We start from the raw sequence: 16,857 nt of genomic DNA on the forward strand, positions 1-16,857 counted from the left end.
TCTTTCTTCTCTGGGACAAGGATTAATGAGGACTTGGGACGGCTCTTAGACAAGCAAGCAAAGGCTGTGAACCTCTTCCAGCTCTGCAATTTGTCTTGGGCTGACGATTTGCATCGTTTGCATGTTGGATGGGTTTTCACCACCATCACCCGCTCCCCAAGCTGGATTATGCCATGACCCAGCCCATTAATCTCCCCAAATAAAATAATAATAATAATCATTATCATCAGAGGCTTGCGGTAGGGGGAGGGCGGTGAGATTCTTGGACGACCGCCAGGGGTAAATTAATATTTCTTCTTAAGTACCCCGGCATCTAGGGACAAACCTTTCCAACCACACCTACTCACGCAAAACCCATTTAGAATTACTTTGATCCCCTGGCTTGAAATCTCAGCACCGGCTGAAGGATGATAATTGTGTGCGCTTAACACAGAGGTCCCCATCTGTCTCCCGCACAAAAGTGCTTCTGTACAAACTGGGGGGGAATAAAGGTGAAATGGGGAGCAAAGGAGGAGAACGGCCACACCATCACCCCCGTTTTCTCATTTCCTAATTCCATTAAGAACATAAGAAGAGTCCTGCTGGATCAGACCGGTGGCCCATCTAGCCCAGCTCCCTGTTCTCACAGCGGCCAACCAGGCACCCCAATGGGAAACCAGCAAGCAGGATCCGAGCACAAAAGCATCTCTCCACTTTCTGTGGTTTCCAGCAACTGGTATTCAGAAGTGTTGGTGCCTCTGACCTTGAAGCTGCCTTACATTGAGCCAGACCCCTTGGTCCATCCAGTCCAGTGCTGTCTACACAGACTGGCAGCAACCGTCCAGGGTTTCAGACGAGGAGATGTTCCCCAGCCCTACCTCGAGATTCCATTGGGGGTGGAACCTGGGACCTGCTGCATGAAAAGCAGGTGTTATACCACTAAGTTTGGACCCTTCCTCCCTGCAGAAAGATAGCTGAATTAAGAAGGCTGAATTAAGTAGGTAGAAGGACACTGACAAACTGGAACGTGTCCAGAGGAGGGCAACCAAAATGGTCAAAGGCCTGGAAACGATGCCTTATGAGGAACGGCTAAGGGAGCTGGGCATGTTTAGCCTGGAGAAGAGGAGGTTAAGGGGTGATATGATAGCCATGTTCAAATATATAAAAGGATGTCACATAGAGGAGGGAGAAAGGTTGTTTTCTGCTGCTCCAGAGAAGCGGACACGGAGCAGTGGATCCAAACTACAAGAAAGAAGATTCCACCTAAACATTAGGAAGAACTTCCTGACAGTAAGAGCTGTTCGACAGTGGAATTTGCTGCCAAGGAGTGTGGTGGAGTCTCCTTCTTTGGAGGTCTTTAAGCAGAGGCTTGACAACCATATGTCAGGAGTGCTCTGATGGTGTTTCCTGCTTGGCAGGGGGTTGGACTCGATGGCCCTTGTGGTCTCTTCCAACTCTGATTCTATGATTCTATGATTCTACCGGGCCAGACCATTGGTCTGCCTAGCACATTGTGTTGGAAATTTTATTTACAACATAACATAACCCCTCACCCCCCAATACAGAAAACCACCCTCATTAAACATGAACATAACATACAATGAGCATAACATACAACAATACAAACAACCAAATAAAAGACTTCCTTTATCCTGTATCTGGCCTCCTTATTTACTTATAAGCTGTTTCCTTTATGAATAATTATTAAGATTTTTCTAATTATAACTTTAATATCCACAAAGTCTCCTGCAGACATTAATCGAAACAAGTTCAGGTATGTATTTTAGGGCACTGTTTTGCGAAGTGTTCTCTGCATTTTCCCCGTGCTTTTTGAAACTCTTGTCTAGTGTGATCTCTAATTGCCTCTGTTAATCTAGCCAGTTCAATATACTCTAACAGTTTGTCTTGCCATTCCGTTTTTGTTGGCACAATTTCTTTTTTCCAGTTTTTAGCAATTAGGATCCTTGCGGCTCCTGTGGCATAGAGGAATATTTTCTGATCTTCTCTTGCTATACCTGTGTCCGTTATCCCTAGTAGAAAAGCTTCTGTATTTTTCATAAAGTTATACTTAAACATTTTTTAAGCTCACTGTGGTCTATATTGAGTGGCAGTGGCTCCCCAAGGTTTCAGGCAGGGGGTCATCCAAGCCCTACATAGAGATCATAGAATTGTAGAGTTGAAAGGGACCCCAAGGGTCATCTAGACCAACCCCCTGCAATGCAGGAATCTCAACCTGGTCATCCAGGAGCTCATCTGCAGCAGCATTGCTGGTCATTCCCCAATTGGTCAGGCTCATTTGACAACAACAAGAAACTGAGCCTTAATGTTGACGGCCTACTCTTGTGGAACACCCTGCCACTAGAGATCCAGCAGGTGCCCTCTGTTTCAACTGCGTGCTGAAAGCTTTTCCATCCTGTCTGATTTACGGAGGCAATTAACAACACGCCTTTGCATAATAGTTAGACGGCTTCTGAATTTAACTTTTCCGTATGGTTTCTATCGTAAGGTTTCATGTACAATTGTTGCAAGCCGCTGTGATTATTTGTTTTTTAAATAGCAGAATACAGTGGTGCCCCGCAAGACGAATGCCTCGCAAGACGGAAAACTCGCTAGACGAAAGAGTTTTCTGTTTTGAAGGTGCTTCGCAAAATGAATCTCCTATGGGCTTGCTTCGCAAGACGAAAATGTCTTGCGAGTTCCTGCGGGGTTTTTTTTCCTCCCCCCCTTTCTAAGCCGCTAAGCCGCTTATCAGCTGATCCGATAAGCCGATAAGCAGCTAAAAGCCGCTAATAGTGCTAATCCGCTAATCCGTCAATGGGCTTGCTTCGCAAGACGAAAAAACCGCTAGATGAAGAGAATCACAGAACGGATTCTTTTCGTCTTGCGAGGCACCACTGTATAAACAAACCATTTGGATAATAAACTCTTTGGAACGAAAAGGATGGGAGCCCCAGCCTGATCCACAACACCAGATCCCTCCCCATGCAGAGGCAAAAAACAAAATAAAATCATCTTAAGATCTGCATCCCAACCAAAGTGAGAACAGAACTCTCTCTCTCTCTCTCTCTCTCTCTTTACCTTTGATTTCACGGCAAGTACAATTTTCGGCAACACGACAACCAGACACTTCAAACCAATGGTGAGGTATTTGAGTACAAAGTCTGTGATCCCCACAATCCACATCAGATCGAAGAAATCCAGCTTCTCCAAGTTGGGTCTCAGGAAGATGAGGCTGAAATGGGCAGGACAGGAAGAGGCGAGTCTTTTATTTATTTATTTGGACACTTTACACACCAATTCACTTAAATAGTCCACTAAGCGGTTTTCAAAGATACAGCTTCTTAAACCCTGGTTTGAAATATGCTCGTTTCAAGAAAAGCAGAGTTAAGATTAACTGCAGTTTGCTCGGTTCAGATAACCCAAGAACATCAAAGCTTCTAAATCCTTTCCAGATGTTTTGGAAACAGAAGGGGAAATGGATGAGACTGCTGGGCAGCAGGGTTCCGGGAGGAATCTAGTTTGTTCCCATCATGCTAAAACATGGGTAGGCAAACTAAGGCCTGGGGGCCGGATCCGGCCCAATCACCTTCTCAATCCGGCCTGCGGACAGTCCGGGAATCAGCGTGTTTTTACATGAGTAGAATGTGCCCTTTTATTTAAAATGCATCTCTGGGTTATTTGTGGGGCATAGGAATTTGTTCATTTTTTTCCCTTCAAAATATAGTCTGGCCCCCCACAAGGTCTGAGGGACAGTGGACCGGCCCCCTGCTGAAAACGTTTGCTGACCCCTGTGCTAAAACATAGCTTTATCATGACATTCCAGCAAAGTCACTGTAAAAGGCAATAGAAAGCAAAGCAGGAACTAACATATTTATCGCACAATTCTTGAGAAACAAGATTTTTCCAATAGGCAGTAGAAAAATGAAATAACAGCCTGAAATCTACATAGACGGCACACTATAGAAGAGGAAATAAATGCAAAAAGACCTTAGCAATCCTAGATCTATCTATCTAGAATAAAACTGTTGAACTTGGTGAGACTTACTTCTGAGTATACGTGTGTCTGATTGGTGTGGAAGGGGTTGATCAGTAAGGAAAAGAATAAAAAGGGTGGACATGGATGGAAAATTTCATATTTTTCTAGAAGAAGTTGTTGATAATGTCTTGATCACTTACAATTATAGCAACGGCTATTTATATGAATAATCAGTTATATTTAGATCAGTTTTTAAGCATGCAATACTTTTGTGATACTGTTGTGAATTTGTCATTTTTTAAAAAAAGGAATCAAGGAACGTTCTTCTCAACGAAGACTGAAATCTCGCCACAGTTTTTTTTAATTAAGTTTTTCTTGGTTTACAAAAGTACGAGCATTGTCTCTTTTCTCGTGTTGTAACGCTTTTTCTATATATCAGCTACATTCAATATGAGACATTAATTAGTGTTGCTTTGAGAGTCTATTGTTCTGCAGAGTGTGGTCTGTGAATCTAGCTAGAGAGGGGAATTCTCCCCATTGGAATCACACAGAAAAAGAGATTTGCAGAGTAAGAAAGTAGGAAGAACATAATTTTGATAGAAAATTTTAAAAGTCCAACAGCCTATATTCCCACGCTTTACTTTGCTGCGTATTTTGTAGTTTTAAATCTCTGCTGGGCTTCTCACACTAAAGAGTACAGTGGTACCTCGGGTTAAGTACTTAATTCGTTCTGGAGGTCTGTTCTTAACCTGAAACTGTTCTTAACCTGAAGCACCACTTTAGCTAATGGGGCCTCCTGCTGCCGCCGCCACACGATTTCTGTTCTCATCCTGAAGCAAAGTTCTTAACCCAAGGTACTATTTCTGGGTTAGTGGAATCTGCAACCTGAAGCATATGTAACCTGAAGTGTATGTAACCTGAGGTACATACATTTCTTAATTTTGGGCTCAAAAAATAGGGGTCGTCTTACACACTGAAAAATACGGTATGTATGTATGTAATGTCTGTAACCTGAAGCGTATGTAACCTCAGGTACCACTGTACTTGCTCCAAAGCTGGACCTTGGCATCCAGGGAATTCTCATTTGATACCTTTTTTTCTCCCTTGCCAACACACAGTCTGGAGGTCCTTTGCTCTCTCTGCTTTAACCCCAGGCGAACCCCTTTCTGCAAGCAGAGTTGCACCCACACTTCCGACAGCAACTGAACAATCTGAAGCCTCATTCCCATCACATTCCAATCCAAGGACGGTTAAGCACTGGCTTTGCTTCCTAATTAGGCAGCGACTGTGGGATATGGTTTCATGCTGGGTGGGAGCATCAAGGGGCTTGTTTGCGAAGTAAATAAACGAATGGATGGGGATAAACAGAAATCAAAATACTCACAATATGGGCACATCACAATGGAAATTAAACCCTAAAAACAAAAAAAACAAAAAAAAAATGAGAGACCTACCAAAATGAAAACCCAGCAACACAAAGATGGGAATGAAAAAAATTGATTTTAAAAAAGCAAACAGGCACACACACACACAACTGAATCCACAAATAAATTAGATCGGGGAAACGGAAAGAAAAACAAAAACAAAATAGCAAATCTGAGCAAAGAGAAAGTCAACCAAAGATCCAGGTTGATGTCTGTGCTTTCTAAGTATATGGGGTGAAGATAAACCACCCTTCCTTCCCACAAGGCAACCCCCCCCCCCAATTTCCATTTGATACCAAACATCACTCAGCTTTGCAAAACATACCTGCGGATTGTCACCCAGGGCCCAGAATATCCAGATTAAGAGATGGCCTTATTTTAGATCACAGAGCCCAATGCTATGATTTGCACACTGGAACCCATCTACACCAGCAGCCTCACGCCGCTTTAAGCAGCCATCGCTTCCGTCCAAAGAATCATGGGAACTGTAGTTTGTTCAGGGTGCTGAGTTGTTAGGAAAACATCCCCCCCTCCGAATCTCTTCAGAGAGCTACAATTCCAGGAGTGGTTTAATATTCAGTCCCCTTTCCCAGAGAACTCTGGGAATTATAGCTCTGTGAGGAATATGGCAGCGGCGGGGGAGGCGTCTCCTCGCAACTCTCAGCACCCTAAACAAGCTTCCTTGGGAAGAAGGATCGGTTGTTAAAGCACTCCTGGAATTGTAGCTCTGTGAAGGGAGAATAGGGGGTCTTCCGAACAACTCTCAGCACCCTGAACAGCTATAGTCACTGTGGACAATGCTGAGCTGAGATGCAGGCCTTTTTTGTGGCAGTAATCACACACCTCTTGTTTTGTCGCTCATGGCAGCCATTTTGTGCTGGCACCCACATTTTCATCAATATATGAGCACAGGGACACCTTTTATTTTTTACCAAAAAAGGAAGGAAGGAAGGAAATGAAACACTGGCTAGGTATAAATAAAGCTTTATTATTATTATTATTATTATTATTATTATTATTATTATTTAGGTGAATCAGTGGTCTGACTTGGTGCAAGGCAGCTTCCAATGTTTCAGACGTTGGAGAACTCCAACTCCCATCAGTGCCAGCTAGCACGGCCAATGGTCACAGATAATGGGAGTTGTAGTCCAGCAGCTCCTGGAGGGATGCAAGTTCTCACACCCTTCTTTATCTGGCTGTGAGCTTTCTCCAAGTCCCTTCCAGTCACACACAAGCAAAAAAATAGTGTTTCTCCCCCTTTCATTCAATCCCTCCTTGCTCTTCTGATGAGCGGCTGGCTACCTGTTTTTCTCAAGGGTCCAAGCCATTTTGCTTACCTGTTGTACAACTGCTGGGAGCTGAAAGTATACAGCAAGTACAGGGTGTTCCCTGTGAGGAAGGCCAGGATCCAGAACACCACCAGCACAGACCGCTTTTCCTGAGGAGGAGAACAACAACAACAAAAAGCCCAATATGTAATCCCAGAGATTCCAAAGATAGTTCTCTGCCACCATTAAGACTAGCAACTTGCTGTATGAAAAAAAGAACTCCAAGACTGCTAAACCTACTTATCCCTGTCTCTGCTTTCATTGCCTGTGGTGAATTTTAGACTGTAGACTCCCTGGGGCAGGGATGGATCCTCTCCAGTTCCAAGGAAGCTCATAACGTAAAACAAAACAAAACCTCACACTTTTTTGTTATGTAATCACAGAAAAATAAGCAGCAAAATTCAGCTGATCTTGACATTGCTTGTTCCCAGTGCCTTTCTATGGAGGATGTTCCTATTGGTTTGAAACCTATCTTAGGAAAGGAACTCCTCTTAGCCCTTGGGCTTTATTATGCCAGGAGTCCAGAGATCTCCCTTCAGAGTCTTCCACCCCACTGCCAACCACCAACCACTATCCAGAGGCATCCATGTTCCGCAACTCACCTTCAGTGACACCTGTTCTCGGAGAGTCGAGTTTGCATATGCGAACGTGCTTGCCATGCCGATGCATAGAGCAATTCCTACAGAGAGAAAGAGAAACATGACTTGTACATCTACCACAGGGGTCACCAACCTAAGGCCCATGGTCCGGAAGCGGCCCGTGGAGGTCGTTTGACCGGCCCATGAAGAAATTGGCTGCAGCAACATTCTGCAGCCAATCGGAAGTTGCACTTTGTTTTCAAACATTTTGGAAAGTCGAAAGGACTTCCGGAATGGATTCCATTCTACTTCCAAGGTACGACTGTAGTGTTATTATCCTAATACATATGTAGATGTCAATAGCCTCCTTCATTCTGTATGAACTCATTTCAAATGTTGTCATATTTATCCAAACAAAAGGAGTGTCATTGATTACAGTGTATCCTATTTTTATACAGTCGTTCCTTGGAATCTGCTCCAGAAGCTCATTCAACTTCCAAAACGTTTGGAAACCAAGGCACGGCTTCCAATTGGCTGCAGGAGCTTCCTGCAGCCAATCAGAAGCCAGAGAACCTGCATCGGAAGTTTGGGTTCCAAAGAATGTTCGCAAACCGGAACACTCACTTCCAGGTTTGCGGCGTTCGGGAGCCAAAACATTTGCGCTGCAAGGTGTTGACTTCCGAGGTACGACTGTATTGTAAGATTACTGTATGATCTTGGAAGGTTGTATAATCACAGAGGTGTGTGTGTGTGTGGTTGGGACTACCATGAAGGACCCGAACTCCTGGATTTGCTGCTACACTACAGTGGTACCTCTGGTTAAGTACTTAATTCGTTCCGAAGGTCCGTTCTTAACCTGAAACTGTTCTTAACCTGAAGCACCACTTTAGCTAATGGGGCCTCCTGCTGCCGCCGCACGATTTCTGTTCTCATCCTGAAGCAAAGTTCTTAACCTGAAGCACTATTTCTGGGTTAGCGGAGTGTGTAACATGAAGCGTATGTAACCTGAAGCGTATGTAACCCGAGGTACCACTGTACTCGATTCACCAAGTTCTTACATTTGCTCCAAGCGTCGAACAAGAGGCCTTACCAAGCTTATGCTGGAAACAGACTTTCGCCAAGAGGATCATGATGAATGGGAGTCCCTTCTGCAACCAGGAGACGACCGCTTTCAGCTCTGAAAGAGCAGGGGCTGGTGTCCCGGGCTGATCCTCAGGCCCCTCCTCGGTGTGTCCGTGGCGGTCGCCGCCGGCCATGTGCAGTAGGGAGGAACCGCGCTGGTGGCTGTGGTGGTAGTGGTGGGGTTGCTGCCGGTGGTGGAAGGGACCTCCCTCTGGCCGGCTGGGCCCCTCCTCCCGCGAGGAAGGCATCTGGATGAACACCTCCCCGCCTCCCGCCGAGGACCCCAGGACTAAGCTGGATTGGAAAGGGGTGGCTGCAATGGTGCCCGAAGGGATGCCCCCCAGTCCGGAGAAAAGCTGCTGCGGGGAGGGAGCTTCCGTCTTGAGACCTTCGAAAATGCCGCCTTCATCCACACTCGTCTCGGAGGAGATGGTTTGACTCCGGCTTCTGGTATAAACACACAAACATACATCCAAGTAATAACACAGTGGTACCTTGGTTTTCAAACGCCTTGGTTCCCAAACACTGAAAACCCGAAAGTAGGTGTTCCAATTTTTGAATGTTTTTTGGAAGCTGAACGTCCGATGTGGCTGTCAGCTATTGTTTCTGGGGCGCCTGCGCCAATTAGAAGCTGCGCCTTGGTTTTTGAACATTTTGGAAGTCAAATGGACTTCCGGAACAGATTAGGTTTGGTGCTTTTGTTTGGATTAAGTTTGGTGCTTTTGCTATATCTTTTGCATTTTCGTTTTTGAGGCTTTTTCGGTTAATTTGTTTTTGTGACTGTGTGGAACCCAGTTCAGCTAATGATTGTTAGTGTGACTGTGGAAATGGATAAAAGCCCCCCATCCGAACAATGACTATCATTAGTGCAGGTAAGAAAAAAAATGAATTTTAATTTTTATCATCTACAATACTTATTCATTTTATAGTACAGTACATTGATTATTGCTTTCATTTTATGGATCAATGGTCTCATTAGATAGTAAAATTCGTGTTAAATTGCTGTTTTAGGGGTTGATTTTAAAAGTCTGGAACTGATTAATCCATTTTGCATTACTTTCTATGGGAAAGCACGCCTTGGTTTTGGAACGCTTTGGTTTTGGAACAGACTTCCGGAACGGATTAAGTTTGAGAACCAAGGTACCACTGTATTATTAATAATAATAATAATAATAGTAATAAGGAAAGAAAGAAAGAATCAGATTAAACTAAAATTTGTTTAATCAGGTGCTAGCTCGAATGCAAGGAAAAAAACTTTCTCCTTATACACCTGGTAGATCGCTGCAGTCTGTGGGAAAATCTCTCCTGCCAGCTCCAAAGATCTCAGAGGCCCCTTGCTCTGAGGTGACTCCAAGAAGGGATTTTATTTCATTTTTAAAAATAATTTTCAATGGTTTTACAAATACAAAGTACAAATAAACACAAACTAACAAGAACATATCTGTGTGAGGAGCTTCTCCGAATCTTGAGACTTCCTTCAATCCCCTCCATGGAGTCTTATTTTAAACATCTACAACTGCATATTCATCTGCACTCCAATTTTCATATCAAACCATAATGTCCTTAATATTTTTAGCACTACAAGCAGGTCAAACCCTGCTCTTGTTTTTCCATCTGCTTATAGTGGTCTCCTAAATAACTTTAAAATTTCCCCCATTCTTTTATAACAACAGCCGCCCGGATGTTATTAGCCCAAAGTTGGAAAGAAGACAAAGTCCCGACCAGAGAAGAATGGCAAACCAAGCAGATGGAATATGCTGAGATGGCAAAGCTGGCTGGAAAACTCAGAAACCAAGAGGACAAAAACTTTATCCAAGAAGGGATTTTAGAGTGTCTATGCCTGCTCTGCAGGGATGCAGGTGGCACTGTGGGTTAAACCACAGAGCCTAGGGCTTGCCGATCAGAAGGTCGGCGGTTCAAATCCCCGCGATGGGATGAGCTCCCGTTGCTCGGTCCCTGCTCCTGCCAACCTAGCAGTTCGAAAGCACGTCAAAGTGCAAGTAGATAAATAGGTACCACTCCAGTGGGAAGGTAATTGGCGTTTCCGTGGGCTGCTCTGGTTCGCCAGAAGCGGCTTAGTCATGCTGGCCACATGATCCGGAAGCTGTACTCCGGCTCCCTCAGCCAATTAAGTGAGATGAGTGCTGCAACCCCAGAGTCGGCCATGACTGGACCTAATGGTCAGGGGTCCCTTTACCTTTTACCCCTGCTCTGTGAAACAGCATCCCGGTCAAAATACAACAGGTGCCCAGGAAGCAACAGCATTTTTGTTCTGATAGGATTTCCCAGCTGGAGAAATGGGTCTGTACCACTTGTTAGGGTTTCAGTTTTGCTTTTAAATCACAGCATCATAGAAGCATAGCGTTGGAAGGGGCCCAAGGGTCATCTAGCCCAACCTGCTGCAACGAAGGAATTGCAGCTAAATGCATTTGTGGGTTTTGTGGCTTTAATTATCTCATGGGTAAATCATCTTGGGACTGTGGTTTAGAGGGGGATTGAGAAAGTAATTGGAAGAAGGAGGTGGAGGAGGAGAAAGATATTTCAAAACACAACTTGTTAAAAGAAGAAGATGATCAGCAAAAGTCTGAAGCCAGAAAGAGACACATGGGAGCTGCGAAATCTCTCCTGGTTGTGGATCCATCCCCTGCGCCCCAACTCCTCCAAGTTTAGAAACGATGTGTGCAGCCAGGCAGGCCCCCTATGGAGTTCACCAGCCTCACAGGGCCTCTTTATCGACTCCAAGCATCTCCCAAGTCACACAAAGCCACTGCTTCTCAGATATTTTTATAGCTACTCCTCAAAGGCTAGGTTCACACACAAGACACACAGGGAAATAAAACAGTTAGTAAGATACTTTGTCGTGTGGCTTTATGCCCCCACCTCCAAATTAACGGGGCAACGTTCCTAATCGGATCTCCCAGGGCTCAGGAATTAAAAAATAAATCACAAACACAGATATCTCCATGCTCTTCCCTAGGAACATGTGAACCACGTACACAGCATCTCAATTGTTTGGTGAGGTCGCAACAGCCCGATCCAATACTATGGGGGTCCTCTAGGGTAACACTCCCATAGGAGGCACCCAAGAAAGGCTTGGCAGAAAGACTTCTATCTTTAAGTGGGGGGTGGGAGCAGTTGTGCATTTATGGTTCCTTTTAACCTGACACGGCTGAGTTTGCTTTGTGGTATGGATTTTTAAAAAAATTCCCGCCATGGCCACTTCAATAACACCTCTGAAATCTGCCGGCAACCAATCAAAAACAGCACTAAAAATTCTAAAAGGGAATATTTAAACCAACAACCCGCAATTAAAAGAAATGCAACAAAACCTCTTGGAGGCTTTTATGATGAAGCGGCGTATACAAAACTCTGTGAAATAATTAACGGCAACAGGGAAAGCAACACAGGCACATGTCCAGAAAGGGTTCCGTTTTTACCAGTTTTCTCAATGAGGGAATTGAGGGGGACAGCGAGGCCTCCACTGGCACCAAGTTCCATATGTATGGAGCCACCACCGAGAAGGCTCTGCAGCAACTTTCTTCCGGCAGTGCCTTCCATAGAACATAAGGGCTCATATGAAAACAGGCTGCAAGGTCTGCAGGCTTAGGCCATTGAGAAGAGAATCTGTAGCCCCTGGATGTTGTTGGACTCCAGCTCCCATCAGCCCCAGCCATCATGGCCAATGGTCAGGGATGGTGGGAGTCGTAGTTCCCCATTCCTGCTATACATGGTTTGGGTCCATTTGGATACATAGTCACCTTCTCTTTTATAAACCTATGTGTTGTTTAAGGCAGCACTGAGAGCCAGTGTGGTGTAATGGTTAGAGAGCTCAGCTAAAATCTGGGAGACCAGGGTTCAAATCCCCACTCAGCCACAAAGCACATTGGGTGACTCTGGGCCAGAGTCTTTTGTCTCTTAGCCAGTGTTAGAAACTCAGTTACATAAGTTAGACACCAAATGGCTCTGTAAACCAAGGTTACAGTCACCAAAATGGAATGTCCGGTTGCCATTTGGGGGCAAGATGGCTCTAAAGTCTTATTTTTCAAAGGATGGGCTGACTGAGATTGATTCTCAGTTAAACATCTGGCTAGTTCAGATGACAACCTTGAGCTAAGTTCGGAACTTTGAGAACTTAAAAGAAGAAAACTAACTTGATCCAGGGACAGTCCACATATCTATCAGCTGATTCCAATCTCTTTTTCTTAATGAACCATTCATAACTGTCAAGGAACTGCCATCAGCTCAGAGGCGAGAAATAGAAGGGCAGTTGTGTTACAGGGAGCCTCCAAAAATCTTGCGAAGCAGTTCCTCTTCCAGAGAGGAGGAAAGCCCCACCTCCAGTGGAGAAGAGGTGAAAGGACCAGAGGATGCTAGTGAGAGCCTTAATGCCACTCCTGAGCAAGCCGGGGGGGGGGGAGCACGCCCTTGCCATCACCCATCCTGCACAGTAGCCTGGGGCACAGGGAGGGGCGGAAATGGTTGTGGGTAACGAAACTTTTATGTTGGGGGAGGTACAAAAAAGACCACTCCCGGATTCTGCTAGCGATTGAGCCAGCCATGAGCTTTGGGGCTCTTCACTGTAAATAGTCGGCACCAAAATAAAGCCTGTAAAACACAGGTCAGAGTCCTGCCTGCTTACTCCCGAGCAACCACAACTCCACCTGACAATAATGTTAGAATATTCTTCGCAGCTCTGAGCAGGGCAGTGGGGTGAAGACAAGCTACAACAATGATCTATCATGTTGTTCACTGCTCCCGCTCAAGCTGCACAGAAAAAAAACATCTTGGTTCCTGAAATTTTGATTGTCCAGGTAAAACAGAGCAGATAGAATTCTACAGGATAGGGTATTAAGTGTGTGAAAACAGGCAAGATCCGATGATCCCCAGGCATACGCCTCCAGATGGTGGAAATGTCAGAAGCCATCCTGGCACCCAGGCATCTTCACTTGGTCGCAAATGGCCAATAGCCAGGTGCAAAATGCACCTGGCGCCTGCCTAATTGTGAACAATCCTCTTAGCCTAACCTAGAGTTGTTGTGGGAATAAAATGGAGATCAGGGGAACCACATATGCCACCTTGAGCCGCTTGGAAGTGTTTACAAATCCAGTAAACAAACTGTGGGCTTTCAGATGTTGTTGTGGGACTCCAATTCCTATCAGCCCCAGTCAGCATGGCCAACACTCAAGAACAATTTGAGTCCAACAATATCTGGAAGGGAGCAGGTGTCTCCACCCGCATCCTTAGTGAGTGGTTAAGATAGAAGGATGCCGTACATTTAAAACAGAACTAACCTTTCAGGAGGCAGGCTGTCCGTGATGCTGCTGTGCCGTCTCTGCATCTTCCTTAAGACTTTAAAACACAACACACTCAACATTAACGTGGCAGATCAATGATGGCAGTGAGGAAGTAGTGGCAAGGACTGGAGAGATGGCTGGAGCACAGATGGGGCCCCCATTCACTCAGTGGCAGGGAGTGCAAAACTCTTACTGGGAAGGCTGGACAAAGACTGTACCACAGGGCAACGGGCGCAGAGCAAATCTCGGAAGCTCCAGGAAGAACGCAATAGTGGCGCCCAGGAGAAATAGATCTCTGGAGGGAAGTCAGGTCCTATCCTTCAGGTCAGTAGCTGCATCAAAAGCTGACGACCGCAGCAAGTTTGTGATGCAAGGAAGGGAAGCGGTCCTTGAGGAAAGCAATGGAGAAGTGGTGGCTGGATTGGAGCATCAACTGCGTGGTTCTCCAGATGTTGCGACCCTGGGAGATTTTGCAAAGGAAAAAGAAATGAGGCAGGAAAAATAGGAAGGAGGGGAGTCAGAAGACAAAGGGCTTCTCGCAGCACAGCACCTTTCTAGGCCACAATCATACCGTACAGTGATTTGATACCACTTTAAATGGTTATAAAAAGGTAAAGGTAAAGGACCCCTGACAGTTAAGTCCAGTCGCAGACGACTCTGGGGTTGTGGCGCTTATCTTGCTTTACTGGCCAAGGGAGCTGACGTTTGTCCGCAGACAGTTTTTCCGGGTCATATGGCCAGCATAACTAAGCCGCTTCTGGTGAAACCAGAGCAGTGCACAGAAACACCGTTTACCTTCCCGCCAGAGTGGTACCTATTTATCTACTTGCACTTTGATGTGCTTTTGAACTGCTAGGTTGGCAGGAGCTGGGACCGAGCAATGGGAGCTCACCCCGTCGTGGGGATTCGAACCACCGACCTTCTGATCGGCAAGCCCTAGGCTCAGTGGTTTAGACCACAACATCACCAGCATCCCCTTAAATTGTTATGGCTCTCTGCAAAGAATTATGGGAGGTGTAGTTTATTAAGGACGCTGGGAGTTGTCAGGAGGCTCCTATTCCCGTTCAAGAGCTTTAGTTCCCAGGGTTCCTTGGGAAGAGGGGCTGACTGTTAGGCCGCTCTGACCAAATGAGCATCCCCTCTCCCCAGAGAACCCTGAGAATATAGTCCCAAGATGAGGAACACAGATCTCCATCATGGAGTTCAGAGCATCCTCAGAAACTACATATCCCAGGATTCTTTGGGGGAAGCACACTTTTGCTTCCATTCTAACCGAAAGCCAGCTCCCCACCACCTCTCTGCCTTGACTGTGACTGAGGTTTTCAACTATTTATCTATTTATAGTACTTGTCCCCAAGACATATCCAAACACAGGTTTTTATATCTTAGGGGCCGCTGCATTCTGCGCTGCTGCTTTTAGCATCTGCTGGTGCTTTTAGCCTGGTTCTCGTTTAGTTCTGTTTTAATTTGTTTGCAATTTCATGACCACTGTGTATTTTTCTTTTCTTTTTACATTTTATGGCTTTGCTTTGAAAACATTGTGCACCATCCCATGAACTTAGAGGTTAACAAATGGCAGAAGAATGCTGTAAACAAATAAATAGAGAATTTAAAAAAGCAATTCACAAATACTTTCAAGGAAAGCACAGACAGCAAAATACAGTTACTGATGCAAAAGTATTTCCAATACAAAGCTATAATCATGGAGTGACCTGCCGTAGTCCAGACTGGATTTCAGTTGCGCCTGAAAACCTGAGACAAGATGCATCTTCTCCAGATAGGGTCACAACTGGTATATTGTTAAAAAAACCAAAAACATGTCCTGCCCATCACTGTTACCTGAGCTTCCCAGTTAATGCCAAGTCTAGAATTCTTCCCCCTCATTCTACATATGGTTCTTAGCAGTAGTTTTTCACTGGAGGTGAGTGGAATTAACTTGATAACTGCAGAACCCTTCATCATACTTAGGTTGTGAGAACATTATACAGCCCCCCTGCACCATAATTCTGGGAGCTGTAGTTTAAGGGTGCTGGGAATTGTAGATCTGAGAGGGATAAACTAGAGTTTCCAGCATTCTTTGGTGACTGAGAGTGTGTGCTTTTAATATACAGTGGTACCTCGGGTTAAGAACTGAATTAGTTCTAGAGGTCTGTTCTTAACCTGAAACTGTTCTTAACCTGAGGTACCACTTTAGCTAATGGGGCATCCTGCTGCCGCTGCGCCACCGCTGCACGATTTCTGTTCTCATCCTGAAGCAAAGTTCTTAACCCGAGGTAATATTTCTGGGTTAGCGGAGTCTGTAACCTGAAGTGTCTGTAACCCGAGGTACCACTGTACCACCTCTGAAACAGGAAGAGGCCCTATTCCAAGACAGACCTGTGGCCTGTCTAGCCCAGTTTGTAAACACTGACTGGCAGCAGCTCTCTGGGAAATCTCCCCAGTCCTACCAACACTGGGGACATGAACCTGGGACCTTTTGCATGAAAAGCATGTGCTCAACTGCTGAGCTACGCATCTTTCCCCTTGAACGCTCCCCTATCCATACAAACAAAATTTATCCCTGCACATGCAAGAACAAGGAGGTCAGGATTCTGGGTCGAGACTCCTCCCCGATGGGCTGGTTGTTTACATGCAGGTCTATATGTCCCAAACTTGGTAGGGAGGAATATACCCTAAGGCCAGCAGCTAAAACAACAGCCTGAAGTGGTCCAGGCTTTCCACCTCAGTGAGATCTAGGCCCTTGATCAAAGCATTGGCTGTTCCTCTATATTTAGAGCGAGAGATAAACCTGGCATTCAACACTGGGATGTCTTGCCGGTTGGCCAGGGGCATGAGATGGGGGCGCAAATGAAGGGGGGGCAACCTTAACCCTCCCAAGCTTAACTCCCCCCCCCCATCATTCTTTACTCCTGGCTTATTTTTATTTTCCAACCAAGAAAGGAGACGATCGTCCTGGAACACCCAGCCACCCATAAAGCAAGAGAGCGATCAGAAATGAATGGAGGAATAAAAACATACACCATCACCATCCCTCCGCGCCTGATGGAACATTATATTACCTGGTCCCCGGGCTGCGAGGCAGATCGGCCCCTCCCTCTTTGCTCCTTCCCTCCCCCGCGCTCCCCCCACGCACGTGACTTCCGTCTCCACCCCCTC

General features: G+C 45.5%; 1 protein-coding gene across 1 annotated transcript in view; it reads right to left on the minus strand.

Moving 5' to 3' along the window:
- The window catches only part of RNFT2 (ring finger protein, transmembrane 2), a 30,550-nt gene extending 13,740 nt beyond the window's left edge, over positions 1-16,810 (minus strand). Inside the window, exons 1-6 of the mRNA XM_082202904.1 lie at positions 16,761-16,810; positions 13,699-14,161; positions 8,376-8,854; positions 7,310-7,386; positions 6,717-6,817; positions 3,058-3,211 (exon numbers count right to left, since the gene is read on the minus strand). Of these exons, the coding sequence (XP_082059030.1) occupies positions 3,058-3,211; positions 6,717-6,817; positions 7,310-7,386; positions 8,376-8,854; positions 13,699-13,781 (894 nt within the window). The 5' untranslated portion in view covers positions 13,782-14,161; positions 16,761-16,810. The remainder of the gene's footprint in view (positions 1-3,057; positions 3,212-6,716; positions 6,818-7,309; positions 7,387-8,375; positions 8,855-13,698; positions 14,162-16,760) is intronic.
- Positions 16,811-16,857: the final 47 nt, after the last annotated feature.

The sequence above is a fragment of the Podarcis vaucheri genome (assembly GCF_965113315.1).
Source record: "Podarcis vaucheri genome assembly, chromosome: 16".
Lineage (NCBI taxonomy): Eukaryota > Metazoa > Chordata > Lepidosauria > Squamata > Lacertidae > Podarcis > Podarcis vaucheri.